This window comes from Dermacentor variabilis, chromosome 1, assembly GCF_050947875.1.
Source record: "Dermacentor variabilis isolate Ectoservices chromosome 1, ASM5094787v1, whole genome shotgun sequence".
In the NCBI taxonomy this organism is placed as follows: Eukaryota; Metazoa; Arthropoda; class Arachnida; order Ixodida; family Ixodidae; genus Dermacentor; species Dermacentor variabilis.
The window spans coordinates 245453675-245470474 of NC_134568.1; the positions used below are offsets into that span (position 1 = coordinate 245453675).

The 16800-nt window shown below is 46.6% G+C and overlaps 1 protein-coding gene across 1 annotated transcript in view; it reads right to left on the bottom strand.

The window, feature by feature from the left end:
* The window catches only part of LOC142560517 (basement membrane-specific heparan sulfate proteoglycan core protein-like), a 371032-nt gene that overhangs the window by 65018 nt on the left and 289214 nt on the right, over nucleotides 1-16800 (bottom strand). The window contains exons 10-13 of the mRNA XM_075672684.1: nucleotides 16119-16247; nucleotides 12757-12790; nucleotides 12012-12106; nucleotides 10601-10655 (exon numbers count right to left, since the gene is read on the bottom strand). Of these exons, the coding sequence (XP_075528799.1) occupies nucleotides 10636-10655; nucleotides 12012-12106; nucleotides 12757-12790; nucleotides 16119-16247 (278 nt within the window). The 3' untranslated portion in view covers nucleotides 10601-10635. The remainder of the gene's footprint in view (nucleotides 1-10600; nucleotides 10656-12011; nucleotides 12107-12756; nucleotides 12791-16118; nucleotides 16248-16800) is intronic.

Genomic DNA, 16800 nt, shown 5'->3' on the forward strand with positions numbered 1-16800 from the left:
GTTACTTTGTTCCGAAGTGTAGGAGTAGCTCGAGTAAGCCTTACAGGCGTAAATGCTCCATTTTGAAAACATCACCCACTGAAACCGCGATTGCACTCAAAGATAGATCTTTATGTGCAATATCACGGACACTGCCGTGGCGAAAAATAGGAAAGAATGAGTCATTTCGAAATCCAACACTGCTTGCGCACGTCAGCGCATTGGCGTCAAACAAGATCGCTTTCTCAAATAAATTGGCTATCGACTTGGCCGCGTTGAAGCCCCACAAACCGGTTTTTCGCCAGAAATACTGGCTTTAGCACAAGCACTCGAAAAAAGATGTGTATTCTGTAGAATAGCACCACTCGGGAGCGCTTTTATCGCTTTCGTCACTTCGCTGGCTTCGCAACTTCTGGTGCTTATCAAGATCTCACGCTTTGATGTTTCGACAATGCTGCACGACGGGGAGTGTTTTCGTTTAGTTCAATGGCACTTTCTTTAGCTTAAAACGTAATAAAACTGCAGACACAAATTATTGCTTTTCAGTCATGTAGGCATTTATCTCCGATACTTTTACCCCATCCAGCAATACAACAACGTAGCGCTCACCGTAGCTCACTGGTTACGACGTTGCGCTGCTGAGTACGAGGCCACGGGTTCAAACCCGGCCGCGGCAACCGCATTTCAATGGGGGCGAAATACAAACACGCTCGCGTACCGTGCATTAGGTGCTTGTAAAGAACCTCAGGTGATGAAAATTAATCCGGAGCTCTCCACTAAGGCGTGTTTCAATGCCAGGTCGAAATCTTCGCACATAAAGACTTCGGATTTTTTTTTTTGACATGTACAGCCCTCGAGGGAAAGGTATACCGACTACAGACAAGCAGAAAAAGAAAACTGAATTTATTCGTAATTCAGACGCATAAAATGAAATTGACAAGTGCGCTGGAACCTCCAGAATGTCAAGGTTCGACCGCAGTCCCAAATTTCAAGCTACATTCATAGTGACAGAAGAAAATCTGCTTGCTCACGGAATCCCTGGTCCGTCTACTTTCATTCAGGGAGCGCTTAAACTTCAGACCACTATAGCACGGGGAAAATTCCAGCTAGATAGCGATTCTCATCGTAATTTTTACGATTGAGTTACGTAAATGATAAGAAAACTAACTATTAAATAACTATTACAGACTCTGTCTTTTAGGGAAAACGACACGGATCCAGTATGCGTTGTCATGCAAGTTTCATCTAGCTACTCCCCTTTCAGGGATCAAAGAAAGCGGTAATTATGTGCTGGAGGCGACATCCAGCGGAACCGTTCACAGAGTCCGCGTAGAGCTGGAGTTCTGATTATAATTGGGTGTCTAAACCGTTTATAAAATGAGTTCATAGGTTTATTAGTGTGTGTAGGGCGGGTTTCGTCATGATCGCCTTGTATACCGAGGCCGTACTTGCTTTCCCAGTGAGACTCAGACAGAGAGAGAGGGGGTATAGAAAGTGAATAAAGGTAGAGAAGGGAAGAAGAGGAGGAGGAAAGAAAGAGAGAAAGTAGGGATATTAACCAGAAATGCGTCTGACTGGCTAACCCACAATGGGGGACGGGAAAGGGAGAATAGAAGGGTGACATAGGGAGAGGAGTGGCGGGGGGGTGAAGGAAAGACACGGTGAGTTCGCGCACGCGGGAGGAGGGACTCACGAAATCACAGGGGTTCACACAAGCCAGTTGCCCTCAAGAGAGACAAAAGTGCCTTCACAGCTTTGTGGGCTGACGAGCGATGCCGACAGTCTTCAAGTACCACCTGCACGGACAACGCCCGATCGTCCAGTCGTAGCAATGCGATAGATAGTGTTTGTCTTTTCGAGTGAAATCGACGACAGAGGCACAATAAATGTTCGATGTTGTCTTCGCTGCCGCAGCCGTCACAAGCAGCAGTGTCGGTCATTGCAATCAATGTAGTCTAAGTCTTAGTGAAAGTCACTCCCAACCACAGCGGGTATAAAAGAGATACCTCACGTCGGTGTAGCCCGGGTAGAGGTAGGAGTTGGCGCAAAGGGTTCAGTTGATGTAACCTAGTGCGCCTTATATTTGGGGTGTTCGACTCAAAAAGAGTTTGCGTGCCAGGTCACGAAGCTGCCTTGCAGCGCTTGGTCTAGAAAGAGGAATGGGAATGCTGGTGCTCTTCTTGATGTGACTCTCGGTCAGCTTGGTCTGCCTGATCATTTCCAGTGTTCCCGCAATGGCCAGGTAGCCGTTGGAAAATAATTTCGTGGCCTTTTTGTTTGATGTCGTGTAAAGCTTGACAGTTTTGTACGTTAGCTGTTCGTGAGCTCCGCGTTGGAAAACTGACTGCATACAGTGTAAAGCCGGTCTCAAGTCGGAAAACACGACCCATGTACTATATCTCTCTGTGTCACTAAATTGAAGTGCACTATGCAGAGCCGTGAGTTTTGCAGCAGTAGACGTCGTGACATGTGAGGGAGGTCTTGAATCGCAGTGTTACTCCTCTTGTCGGTATAAACACGGCACCACCAGAACTGGTCGATGAAGTCGATCCGTCAGTATAGATGTGTACGTGGCTGCTGTATTTCTCGTACAAAATGAGTAAGCTCAATTGTTTTAGTGTAGACGGTGGTAGATCTGACTTTTGCTTAAGTGCTGGAATCCTGAGTTGTACTTCAGGACGGCACAAACGCTGTGGAGGAGAAACACCGGCCTGGCTGCCGGTGCGTACTCCGATGTAAGCGAGGCACAATATGCATTGACAGTTGTACTATATGACGTGCGGGGTCTTTCCACGGTGTGTCTGGCGAGGTGGTGGGAAAACGTCCGGGCAATGCGCCTGACGTGTTCACACTTTGTCTCGACGGCGCCGCCCGCCGTGATTGAATTTCTTTAGCAATGGCAATAGTTTCAGCCATTGACTCATTGCGTGTTGTTGCAAGGCACATCTTGAGAGCTTTGGCTTGAATGCTTTGAATTGTGCACAAATTAGTTTTGCAGGTGTTGGATATAATAGGTAGGCTGTACCGGAGGAATACAAGAAGCAACACTCTGTACAGTTGTAACATGGATTGTGTGGACCCCCCCCCCCCCCTATTTCTTTCCTGCAAGGAACCTGAAGAGATGACAAATAGCAATCAGTCGCTTTTTTCACGTAGTTCACCTGAGAAGTCCAGGACAGGTCTCTGTCAATTACAACATCCAAGTACCTGTGACTTCTGCTCGACAATTTCACTTGCCCGTTCATAAATATAGCGTATGCATACATTAGTTACCGAGTAAATGCCACCACTGCGCACTTCTCCCACGTCACTCCCGTCCTTGTTTACCAATGTAGCATGATATCAATGAGGCCGTCTTCTGAAGCCGAGCGCGAAGATGAGGCCGCGTCACCCCCGACGTCCAGATACAGATGTCGTCGGCGTAGACAGAGAGTGGAGAGGCGCTTGGTAGGTTCTCGATTAGTCCAATAAGCGTCAAATTAAAAAACGTTGGGCTTAGTACTCCGCCCTGAGGTACTCTGCGGCTACTGTAATACTGGGGTGTTGGACCATCCCCGGTGAGCACGTAGACTGATCTCATCTGTAGGTAGCTACAAATCCAGAGATATGCCTTTTCACCAAGTCCTATTAATTCTAACGCCATAGTGCTCTAGTTACCACTTCAGACGCGTTAGAACTATCCGTTCTATTATTTTTCCTACACAACTAGTAAGCACGATCGGATGGTATGACGCAATATCAGAAGGCGAGTTGCCAGGTTTGAGGTGCTTTCCATGTTGCTGAGTAGAACACGCATATCATCCATCAGTGACCGCAACATGATTATGACCTGAAGATCATCAGTCGTCGTTGTATCTTCATTTGGTGAAGGTGTCGATGGTGACGGCGTTCGAGGTATCTCCGTGGCAGGCGGCGCGCTTGGATGTGCGGGCCACTCTTCAGGATGATAAGTATTGCCACTTTCTTCATTTTCACAGTATCTTTCATGGTGGTGCTCTGCGTTCATGCAGTAGCCATTTTCACGGAACATGGCGTGTCGCTTGGTGCTGCTTTTTGCTGCGCTCTTCGCTAGCGATACACTCGCCACCTAAGTGTAGCGGAAGCCTCTCTGTGTGTTCAGTCACCCCGAATCATACGCTTTAGAACCGCGAATTCCTTCCGGAAATGCGGGCAGTCCTTCGATGAGGCTTCGTGGGAACTACGGCAATTAGGGCACTTCAGGACCCTCGCGCGGCAGGCGTCTTCTGAATGAGATTCAGCGCACCGCGGGCACACGACCTTATTCACACAGACGCTCATTACGTGGCCAATTTTTACGCACTTGTGACACTGTAGGGGCTTCGGTATCTATGGTCGAACTGGATGACGGACATGGCCACTTTGACGTGGTAGGGAAGGCAAGTCTCTCTCAAACACATGGTTTACGCAGTGTGTGGGACGAAGAAAAACACATGGAGCTGATTGGGTACTTATTCCGCTAATTCACATTCCAAATTGGGCAGCACGTTACCTTATACGCCATGAATGACGTTGCGAATACCCTGATATGATGAGCACGTTTTATTTTTCTCCCCATACTGCGATAAATGACGCACAGCGGCGACAAAAGGGAGGAAGGGGCTGCATTGGCTTTAAGGTATATTTTTCAAGTACGAAGGGAGTCCTTCTGAGAACAGCAATGGAATACCTCCACATGACTTCGTCGAAGAAGTTGAATAGACGTGATTAGGGTACCGAGACTTGGGCTTTGGCATATTTACCCTTGTTAAGTTGCTGTCAGTACGAATAAAAACGAAAGAAAAGGAAAAACTTGTGAGTTTGTTTCAGCAACATTATTCCACCGCGAGAATGCATGCGGCAAAACATTTTTGTTTGCCTTTGTACATCACACTGGTGCGCTTGAGTAAGCGCTTGAGTGCGTTTGAGCGGAAAAGTCGGTCATTGTCTGTTGCCCGGGTTCGGCCCAACCTTCGAAGGCCCTGCTGCCGGGATGAGCCTACTGAATGCACTGAAATTAAGCTAAGCACTCTATAGCTAACATCGGGAGCGGCCTACTCATTGACCCCACAAGAGGGTAGTGTGCGCCATGAAATGTCGCGTGACGTCGAGTGTACACACACAGTGCTCTCCGAAAAAGGGCGCCGTAGAACGCAGAGCCGGTGAGGCATCGACCTGACGGAAACGAACAACATCCACACCACCATCGTAGTCGTGTCGTCGTCATGCCACGACATACCCTCAAACCTTACCTTATGGGGCAGAAAAACAAATCTTTTCCCACAGCCTCCACTGCGCATCCAGGTAATGGCACTCCTGCATGTGCCGTTTGGAGCCAGATTGGTTAAGTACTAAGCTATTGCACAACTTCCGAATTGCAGCATGCGCATCAGAGATTCAGAGAGTAGCAGCGTCTGTGTATGTGTTTCGGTAGCAGGCAGTAAGCTCATCCAGCCTAACTGGTGTGCGATGCAGAAGTAATTTCCAGCGTTTCCATCGCAAAGACAGCTCTTTCCTGCCATCCAACGTATCCGCCGGCTGTCGCCAGCATAGTTCTGTCGCACATACGGGACGACCCGTGCATTAACTTCCTCACTGAATAATATTCATCAACGTAACAGTCGATGCTTCGTGTTTGTCTACGTGTTTCTCACTTTCTCCGGTCGTCGAGCGCGCAGTTAAATGTAAGACCACGTTTCTGCTGGAGTCACGAACGTCGTAACTCTGTCGAGTTGCGTCAATTACCCTTGTTAACGAGTCGAAGGACAAGTAGCGTGCATACACGCGAAGTGCTTGCGGCGTGCGTTTGTTGCGACGGTGGAGCGGAAAATGGCGCAAGTTCGCACAGTGACGCGTTAAGTGTCGCGGCTTTCCAAAGTGCGTGGCATGTCTCGGAGTGTAAGGACCATGAAAACTGCACTTTGCTTAAGCAGCTGCGAACCACTCTTGTGTGCCCTGTCCAGTGTTTTGTTTATGCGCCCTTCTCCGCCGTTTATACTAGCAAGTGCGCAGCTGCGTCAGGCTGCCTTCTGTTGCCTAACTGACGGTGGAAGCCTCCATTGCCTTGTTTTTGCACAATAGGAAAGGGCACGTGCACAAGCGCATTGGTTACAAAAAAGTGACAATAGTATGGCGGTGCCTTTCTGGTCGAGCGTCACGTTCGTAGGCGTTCCACGCGCTCTCGAATGCGCTACATGCAGCGAGAGAGGGTGAACTGATCAACCAGTCTGCAGCTTCGACATGCGGTGATTCAGGGCCGGGATAATGCAACTTCTTGTCGCACTTCGTCAGTGGTTAAAGCCATGCTCCGCCCACACGTGCTCACCGGGATCGGCCGGCTTTGAGCGGCGGATGATAAGAAAGGAACAGATTCGAGCAAAAAGAATCCTTAAAATGTATACCGACCAGGACATCTTTTAGGGCCTCGCATTGGTAACATTGGTTATTGATGACACTATTATCGGCACTGTCGTTGAGTTAAATACATAATAAATATGCAATGCCCTTTCACTAACCTTGCCCAAAATTCTATGGAAGCTGCGCAAATGTGGCCTGCACAGATGCTTTATTCTCCTTAACAGGCACACTGTGCACCGAAAATTACGGCCAGAAAGTGTAAACCGAACAACCATTCATTAATTAAAATTTCAAAATTGCTTTCAGCTTGTTCTTTTGTCTTACAAATATAAAAAAAGTCGTATCCTGCGGCAAATTCATTTTGTTTGCTTTTCTAGAAAGCTCGTCTTGCTACGTATTCATATCACAATTTGACCCTTAGTGCGAGGGACTCAGCGTAAAGACGCTCGCTCGAGTGTCGCAACTTGTCGGACAGTCTTGTCTTGTTCTCGCATGGGGAAAGTGACAGCGAAACTGTTATCAGGTTGTTATCGGCTGCAAATTGTTATCAACTCCGACCTGTTATCAGACTGGCACTTAGTGCTAGACGAGGTTCATACTGCGTGGCGCGACTTAGCGCCAACAGCCTCGGACTGCGAAACTACCCGTACTGTGTAGTAACGTTAGGTCAGAGGTCTTTGAAAACAATCACTGCAGAATATTTATTTTTTAAAATCAATTCGCCTTCAGGTATGAGTTTTTTTAAGTTTTCATTGTAAACGTACACTACAAGACTGCGAAAATTTGTCAGTTAAGTATTGAATTTTAGTTAATTGTGTACTTCGTGTTTGTAATTTTTTACGCACAGTATGTCCGCTAAAGAGCCTAGAAACATCTGGGCATGGTGTGTATTTGAGCTCACATATGTTAAATATTTAGCGTAAGTTTAACTTTGAAGGCATGGTCAATTTGAGCCTTTTATCCTTCTGATAAAACAGTGCGTGGTTTCATTTGCAGAAGCTTGCGCCCCACTAGTGGTTTAGTACATTTCAACACCATATATCTAACAAATTATCTCAACTGCACAGCAAGAGAAGCGAGGTGTTGCCAAAATGCTACCTTATCATACGTGTCAAGACAAATGGAATTCATTATACCAAGCGCAGAAAAATTCCGACAGAATCCATCTCACGACGCACTTCGACGTTAGCGCAATTAGCATAAAGGAAAGGCAGGGGCACACCGCATTGCCGCCGTCGAAGCGCGTCGTGTATGAGCCGCGTAATGCCGCCGGGCTCCTGTTTCGCGCCTTCCCGTGGATACGCTGCGCCGCCTAGCAGCGCGCGCGTGAGACCCGCGTAGCCTCAGGGATGGCACCGGTGGCGCGCCGGTGCACGCTAACGTTATAGTTATATAAAAGCAACACTACTGATCGAACTAAAAAAAAAGTAGTTAATTCTTATTAACGAGCCCGCTTGCTCCTTGAATACGCGGTGATCCCGTGCAACAAAGTGTGTCCAATCGCACTGCTTCCTTTTTTTTTCTTATCTGCATTTTTCCCAGCAAATACGAGAAGGTAACTGTGACATAGAAATCCTGTGAACTTTTCCTCTGCTGAACAATCTTCCTAAGGTGAGCGGTGTTCTTTGGCTAAAAGCAATGGTGCAGAGAAAGCTTGACGCATAGTGTAATGGCTCGCCAAAAGCAGCCGTGCTTCAGTGGAATGTCACCGGTATGTTCGGCAGTGCAGTCTCAAAGACGCTTGTTGCGGAGTACAGGTTCCCTGTTTTGAGCCTTCAATATGTGAAGGACACTATCTGAATGACAGGCTCTTCTTTTTTCTCTTTCCTCTGCAAGCAGGTGGGCATGGTGTCTCTTTTGGGAAACAATTGCTAGTCCGTTTTCTTTCTCCTTTTGGTGTTTGCATATTTTTACGTGATTAATAATAATAATGATAGGCTACGCGAACATGCGTACTCGAGGATGGAAGCAACTTTGGGCATTCACTTGGCATCGTGCTGTCAAAAATTTCGACGTTCTGCAGCAAGGCGCGCCTTCAGCAATGGCCTGCGAACTATAGTGCCATTCTCCAGACCGGACATCACATGCCTCCTGTCGGAATTAATGAGGAATGCGACGAGAAGATACTGGACCCAGCCAGACGCTCGTCACGTCCGCCTTAAAAGGCTGGATCCCGACATGAAATTTCCTATTCTGCGTGGAATTCCACGCCCTCATACATGCCTGATACACAGACTGCGATTAGGCATCGCCTTCACGCGCAAATATTTGCACATTATTGGACGGACAGACTCCCCGGACTGTTCAGTGTGTGGCGCTGTAGAGACTATAGAACATGTGCTCGTGGTGTGCCCTGAGTATGCGCGCGAAAAACTGACAATGGCAGATACATTGAGACATTTACAAAATGACCACTGTCGGAGGACCTCTTGCTAGGCGCATGGCCACAGAGTTGGTAGACGACAGAGACAATGCGTGCATTTTCACGTTTCCTAGGTGACACGGGCCTGGACTCACGCCTGTGATACCAGTTGTGTAATGTGTCCTTCACCTCGTTCCTCCCATTATCATCCCCCATTGTGACCCTTTTTCTTCCCCTCTTCCCCTTCCCTTACGTAGAGTAGCAGGCCAGATGCTCCATTATCCGGCCGACCTCTCTACATTTTCCAGTCATTAAAATACTTCTTAGGCGTTCTGTACTTTTAGATCGCTCTAATGTATTTCAAGATATATTATACATGCAATACGAGGACACGTGAAAGATATGAAACTATACATTATCCATGCAGCAAGAGGCACAGTCAGTGTCATTAAGTAAGTCAGTCAGTAAGGGCATAGTCAGTGTCATTATTACAGCGAAGCTGTTTATGGCTAGTCTCCGCGAATTTTTGTTCTGCATCAACAAAAACTGTCATGATGAGCAATGGTTTATAACCTCCTAGCAAGCAAAAAACCAACCGGCCCAAGGTTTTGTTTCCTTTTTGATCTAGTGGTGACTCTTTTTCATATAGCGGGAGTAAAAATGATGCAAGATTAGAAGAAATGGCAAATGCTTGGAAAAACAAGCACGAAGATAGCTAAGAAGAAATTTACCTAAGTAATACATACTATATTGGCGCAATTTCACCTGCTTCACGGAACGTACAAAAGGATCGATTCTTTATAAAGTGGACCCTTGTCTTAAACACCCCACGGACCTCGAGTCACCCAGAATGGCTGAAACACTAATTCATCGACTAAGCCTTGGTGCAGCGTACAAGAAATATTTCCTGCGCCGTATCAAATATGTGTCATCCAAGGTTTGCTCCCATGGCCACGATATATTGAGGACATTCACCATCTGCTCTTCTAGTGCCTCGTCCAAGCTACGCACAGATGACATATAGAGCGAGAAATTCACGGATCCGCGTCGGCTTTTGTCACTCGCCAAGCCATTGTGCCCATTGTAACATAAACAGCAGAGTGGATAGCAGTGCACATACTTGGACGTTTTTTTACGACGTCTGTATACAGGTACTACGTGCTGCACTAATTTGTTTTAAGAAATGTTTTATGCAGTTAGTCAGAGTGATCCGGACAAGGTGCGCAGTACTGGGCAGCGCTGTGCATAGCCGCACACCGCCTTCCCCTTTTATATTTTTGAACGAGTATTACCTCAACACACACCCACATACATACACACTCGCACGAACACGCACACGCACGCACACATGCATGCATGCAAGCTTTCACATAGCGGACCGCACTGGAACCTCATACATCTTTTTAGCTCTTTGTGACTAAACGTATATAACGCAGCCAATTCTCTCCTATCATATCTATAGTGTAGGCTTCTGTACGAGTCGGACTCCATCGGGACTTTCTTTACGCTCCTTAGTTATAATTGACTAAGATAAATTCTGGAGTTTTATGTACCAACATCGCGATCTCATTATGAGGCACGCCGTAGTGGCGGGTTTCGGATTAATTTTAACCATCTGTGGTTCTTTATACCATGTACCCTATGCACTGCACACGAGCGTTTTTGCATTCCGCCCTCATTTGCCCCTATTTCTCTCCCCGCTTAATTTTCTTCACTTATGACGCCTATTTTTATCTTATCATTTATTCCTGCTTTGTGAAATGAAGTAGCCGGCATGCACCATTGTGGGGCTTCTCAACCTCCCTCTATCACTTTCACTTAAAAAAACATAAGAAGAAGAAGAAGAAGAAGAAGAAGGTGATGATGATGAAGGGAGCCGAAAATAATGCTGTTAAGTGTTCGTACCTGCCACCATGACTTCACGAAGCGCGGCATCATGATCATACGTCCACTGTGTCTTCTAGAAGAAAGAGAAAACATGCAAATATAAGTGCTTCGCCCTTGTAACACAGCCGAAAAGAATTACAAAGTAATGAATAAGATTACACCGAATATGTCTCAAAGTTTACGACTGAAATCTGTCCAGTTCGTTAAAATTTATGGGGGTAAAACTTCTTCAACTTTTATTGCAGGGAGTCCCAATTTTCCAAGACCAAATGAGCTTCCTTAAAGTCAGGGTTGACTAACAGGCGTCTGCTGACAGCGACTTTAAGCGGTTTGTTTCCTTGTTTGCGTGCTTGCATGTGTGCGTGCGTGTGCGTGTTCGTGCGAGTGTGTATGTGTGTGGGTGTAAATAATTATGTTTACATATAGTTCCTTATGCCCTCTAACTACATTTATATATTCCTTTACATTTAGACGGCATAGCTCGTGCATAGCTATGCCATCACCGACGGCATAGCTCGTCAGTGGTGGTGTTCATATATGCGTGGCGTCGTGTGAGAGTGCCGCAATGCGATAACCATGTCTGCGTTTCGTTATGGTGGCGTCCGAGTCTCTCGGCAAGGTTATTTGCTTCGCAGATGTACCGTGTCGGCACATTCGGAGCAAGGCGCGCGATAGAACAATACTGGAAAGGGCAAATAAGACTGCAGGAAAAAAAAAAGAAATAGAGAAAACGTGTTCTCAACGGCTTAAAAGCCACTGTCTTTAAATAGTCTGCCATAGGCACTGACACATCGAGAATCTGAGCCGACAGCCGAGGGAGAATTTACCTGACCATATTCTGGACAACTTGCACGGGTAATTTTCTTTCGTGATCAATAAAGAGCAACTGCAGCAACAATTTCGCTTATCTGGTCCCTGAAGGAAACAAATGCGTAACTTCTGGGGTCAGACCTCCTCATTTTGACATACTCGCTTTGCTTGATGCTGCCACAACTTAAGACGCGCCGGATATCGCCTCGAATCGTGGTTTTTCTCGCGAAAGAAGAACAAACCGCTCTCTTTTTCTCGGCACACAGAAAAATGACTAAAGCTGACTCTCACACATACAGGAATCTGCCACCGGGACAGAGGGCTGGCGTTGAGAAACTATACACGGAAGTAAAGCAGCGCCACGAAGCGGAACAGGAACAAACACCTACCCTTTCTCTGAGATTATCGAGCCCATATATAAAGAGAGGAAGGGACTAAATCTAAGTGCGCTCACTAGACTCTCTCCCCTCGACCTAAAATCACCGTCACTTTCTGGCGTCAACTTTTGCTGCGTGAGGTATAATAAAAAGGTATAAGTGATTGCCATTCCCTCGGCCGGCCGTCGACACGTGAAAAACAGCAGCGAAGGTCAACTGAGTTCTACGAAAGCGCTACGTACTTCTCTTGTCCAGGACCATAATTTCGTCTTTCGTGGAGATGACGCTGCTCCGGCTGCGGCTCACGGGCACTGTCTGAGCCATTTGGCCACACCAACTGCAAGTTCAGTACGACACTGCGTTTTTCTTGCACGAAGAACAACAACAAGACTGTTCGGTAGCGGCTGTGCAGATAGGCTCAAGATTGTTACCATGGCGAGTGTCAGTTAAGAAACATTGTCACAATAACCTTGACTGAGGTATTTCTTTAATTGCTGTCGTCCGGAAGGTGTTAGCTTCAGAGACGCAAGAAAAATTTTGCCAAGGGGTTCAAAGCTACTCCGCATGAAATCACTGATCTATGTTTAAATTCGAGGCGTAGTAATGCTGTGTGCATCAGGCGTGTTGATAAAGGTGACATCACACGCTAAAGCTGGCACTGAAATTCACGCAAACTGCAAACAAATACTTTTCTTTTAACACAGCTTCTGCCTCTCCCTTTGTTTCTTCGTTTTACTATAATGATGCGTCTATAGTTTGGTGAATAATGTCGCAAAATGATTGCAATTTAGTTTACAGTCTACGCAAATTCACAGCTAATCAACTTGAAAACGGTTTTGACCTGCGTAGTGCTATACGGCAACACATATGCATGTTAATGTTGGGGCTACTCTTTATAATGCAAGCCTAGAAAGTAAGCATATATATTTAACCTAACTCAACCTAACCTTTTAAATTGCAAAAGCATGCTACCCAAAATTGACTTACGGCTCTTGAACTTCAGTAGTGGTCTTGTTCGTTCCTGTAAAAAAAAAAGAGAGAAAATAAAGGTGGAACGAGTGAATAAATTACATTGAAAAGTAAGAAGCGGTAATGCTGCCTCTTAAAAGCAACACAGCATAGCCAGTGGCCGGAACAATATTGAAATTTTCGTGTCTGCACAAAACTGCAATAAAGTATGTCGTATGCGTGGCCTAATCTTTGAGCTCTCCTATAATCAAGACGTTCATCTCAAGTGACTAGTCTTTTACACAAAAATACTATTCAATAAGCTGTACTGCAGAAGGGCCTCAGATGAGAAAAATTATTGCGCGTGAAGAAGGGAGCTTATGTGTCACTTTATCTTCAAATAAAGTCATTGAAGACATGTAAATTTTATGATCCCAGACGGGGATGCAGTCTCCTGTCATAGCAGCTTCCCCAATTCAATGCCACCATTTTCTTATATGTACCAATAAAATCAAAACAGAAACAAAGCGTCCTTTTCAAAGCAAGCAGCCTGCTGGCTCCGCTAACCGAACAAAGGTGTACAATTTTGGTCGTCATAATAAAGCATATCTGGGAGAAAACGCAATCTCCATAGCGGCGCACGACGAAAGAACAGTGGCTCGCGCAAGGCAACAAACATTAGGCGCACCGATATTGCCTCGCCGGAAGTATTGCCTAAAGGGTACGAGCTAGGACGGGTTTCTTCGCAGCAACCGCCAATTTCGCAAGCCTTGTCCTTTCGCAGCCAGACGCGATTTTACACCAAGTGCGTTGTTTTTTTTTTTTTCAACTTCCCGCACACTTGCGCATGGAAGTCGATATATAGCGCCACCACCGCCGCTACAGAGGTGTACTGCAGGTGTGGTGGTGCAGGGAGCGGCCTAAGACCGGCACGGAGAAACTAGTCGGGGGAAAATAGGACTCGCAGACGTTCCCAGAGCGCCGCCAGCCTTAAGTGCGCGTTTCTTGCCAGCTGTCGCCCGAACGTCGCCACATCCCGGGCAAGCTATTCGGAACACGTGCTTTTTCAGTTAGGCTTTCATAAGCACTGGCAACGCGCCGGCGAAAGTGAAGCGAACGAAATCAAACGCACCCCCTCCATGCTTCAATCCTGAAAGACGACTGCGCGGTTAGCTGCGTCTGAATGCTCATTAAACGACGGCGGCTGCCTCGCATGGGGACTGCATTGTGAGCCGAGTCTCGGCGGAGCTACACGCACCGAGCACAATCGAACGCAGAACTGAGCACGGCGGGCCCTTTTGACGCGGTGTTGTTACTGCGCCTCGTTCCTTGCCGGCAGCACAGTTGCAAAGAAAGACGCCGCGGCACGGGCTCGAAACGCTTTCGATGCAGCAAACTTGCTAGTTCCAAAAGGACGGAATTGTGCCAAGTTAAGGATATTTGGGGCGCACCGTTTACATTTCATTTTTCGTCGGCTCACACGAAACTGGTGAGCTTAATCTTTCCTTTCATAATAGATAAGAGCCGAGCTGATTTCTTATCAAAAGAAACAAGAGCTGACTTTTGCTGAAATCGTGGAGCATTAATAGAGAAGGCTGGGAAGAGAAGACGGCTGTGCTTCGAAAACATTGCTTCCTTAGTTTTCTCTATCAGATTTTTATTTATGCCAAGTGCACGTTGGAATTTTGCTTTTTTGACTACCTGCTTTGAAATATTACACGTGCCAGTTACATTATTACATGCTACGACTTAACAACGCTTTATATACTTTCGGCCTGCGCCGGCAGTGCGTTTCGAGATGTTAAACTTGAAAAAAAACGAAAAAATCTTGGGACGCCCAACCATTTCTTATGAATTGTGAATGTGAAAGCATGAATGCGCGCCGTTGAGCGGTCCTACGAGTTATGAGCTCCTCGCGGGCAAGCGAGTGCGTTGAGACACTTGGCCAACGCATCCTAGATAGCACAAGGCCGGTGCATTTCGATCCATGACGTCATGTTACCTTGCCCGACTGCCATAGAATCTAATGGAGACGCTTCCTAGTTAGCCACGCTGATTTTAATGTCACAGCTTTCGTCACGCCGGGCCTGGCAATGAAAATTTCGGTCCAACTAGCATGTGTCATAAAACAGAGTGCAGAGGCCTGCTAGCTAGGAGGCGCTCGTTTATTCCAGTGAGTAAAACGCTCGGCTTCCGAGCGTGCAGTCGTATGTTCGAAACTCACTACCGCCAACGTTTTTCCTTTCGAATTTATTCTTCTTTTTCATGTTTTAACTTCTTTACAGCGATTACCGAGGCGAAGTTAAAACGCAAGCGAGAGCCGGTGCGGACCAGAAACGCGCGGGTAACACTGGCTTCCGAGAGCGAAGGTGACGTGGCTTCGCGGCGATGCCCTCACGCAACACCTGGCGCCGCAGCAGATGTGTACTTTTCGCCCGCTCTGCTCCGTCGAAACGCGCACCGGACGCGACGTCGCAGTCAATCGACGTCCTATTGGCGTTGCAGCCAATGGGAATTTAGGTGCCGTTTTGTTGCTACAGACGACGGCTTTTTCGCGCAATGGGCCATTTGATGCTTTCGCATCAAAAAGAAAGAAAGACACACAGTGAAGCGAGTGCTTATGTGATGCGTGCACCGAGAGTCCTGAGTAGATTTTGTGTTAATTTCTGGAAATATATGTGACAAGCAATACTTGGAAAGCCGATTAACATTTCGACATTGTTAGGCAACGGTTGACAATGACAGCATCTGGAACTGCACATGATATTAGAGGCGATCATGAAATCATGCTACACTAGGTACGTTACACTAGCTACGCTACACTAGGTACAACTCTCTCGACGCTTGATAATTGCGAAAAGATTACTTATTGGCGGAAAAATGTGCAGTTGGAAGCCGACTTTGCATTTTCTGACTACACTACAGCTCGAGCACTGGCATGAATGACGTCACTGCGTTCGTGTTATACATTTCGTAATCTCTCCGCGAATTTGGGCGCATTTTCTGCCAACTGCAAAACAAGGCCACCGAATTTGTGAAGTCATATCTTCTTTTACTTTCAAACGCAGCACACGTAGTTCTTATTTCATAACAGATTGCGATTAACTAGCCGCAGTCATTGTTATGTAAAAGTCAAGTGCTTCGGGAATTCAAAAGGGCTCGCCATTTTCATGCACGTGAAACACCCAGCTTTAGTAAAACGTTTCTCTCTGTGGTTTGGGACGTTTAATTGACCAGACCAGTTTAACGTCCTAGTTGCTTTTATTGCCTATTTATCAGGACATCAAAGCTGATGTAATAACAATGGGTTATAACGACGTAGGTTAAAGAAATAGTGACGAGAGTTGAGAACTGCGCTCGCCGGAAGCAACAATTTGACAGCATTGAAGCAGTGCTCGTACCTTCGGTAGTGTTGTGCTGCATTCGTCGACGGAACCAAATCAGCAGTACTATGGCGACGGTAATTAGGACTAGAAACAGGACGAGGAGAAGCCAGTGAAGGATCGAAAATCCCAGGGTCCAAGTGGGGACTGCAAAGATAACGAGACAGGAATTGCACACGCATGAGTACTCTCAAAAGTTCTTAGCCGATCTTTCAACCATCAAAGGCCCCCATGACAACATCAGTATAATTCCAACAACTTGTCATGGCGTGAATCTCCTCCTAGTGTAGCTATTGTTTCGTCTTCTCTTTCTTTTTTGATATGAAAGGTAATGATAGTGTGCCTGAATGGTAAGGCAGACGAAAATAGTTAAATCTTACAGGCGCCACTTCTTGCCAAGGAAGTTCACCATAAGCGTACCGAGGTAGCAAACGCAGCCCCACAACAGGACGACAATGCAGAAGAAGCGACACACTACCTAATTTGTCCTGTTACTTGCATTCTATTTCCTCACTCAATGTGAATAGACGACGCACTAAACTTTATGTTACATTGTAATCTATGATAACGTACGTATAGGTTAGATCCCGGCGTGGAGATCTAAGCGAAAGGCAGGTCGCGACCACTAACAGACTGGCGCTAATCTTCGTCCCTTCTGAAGCCGCTTTAGAACAGCTGACTGTTCTCTCGACATCCGCCA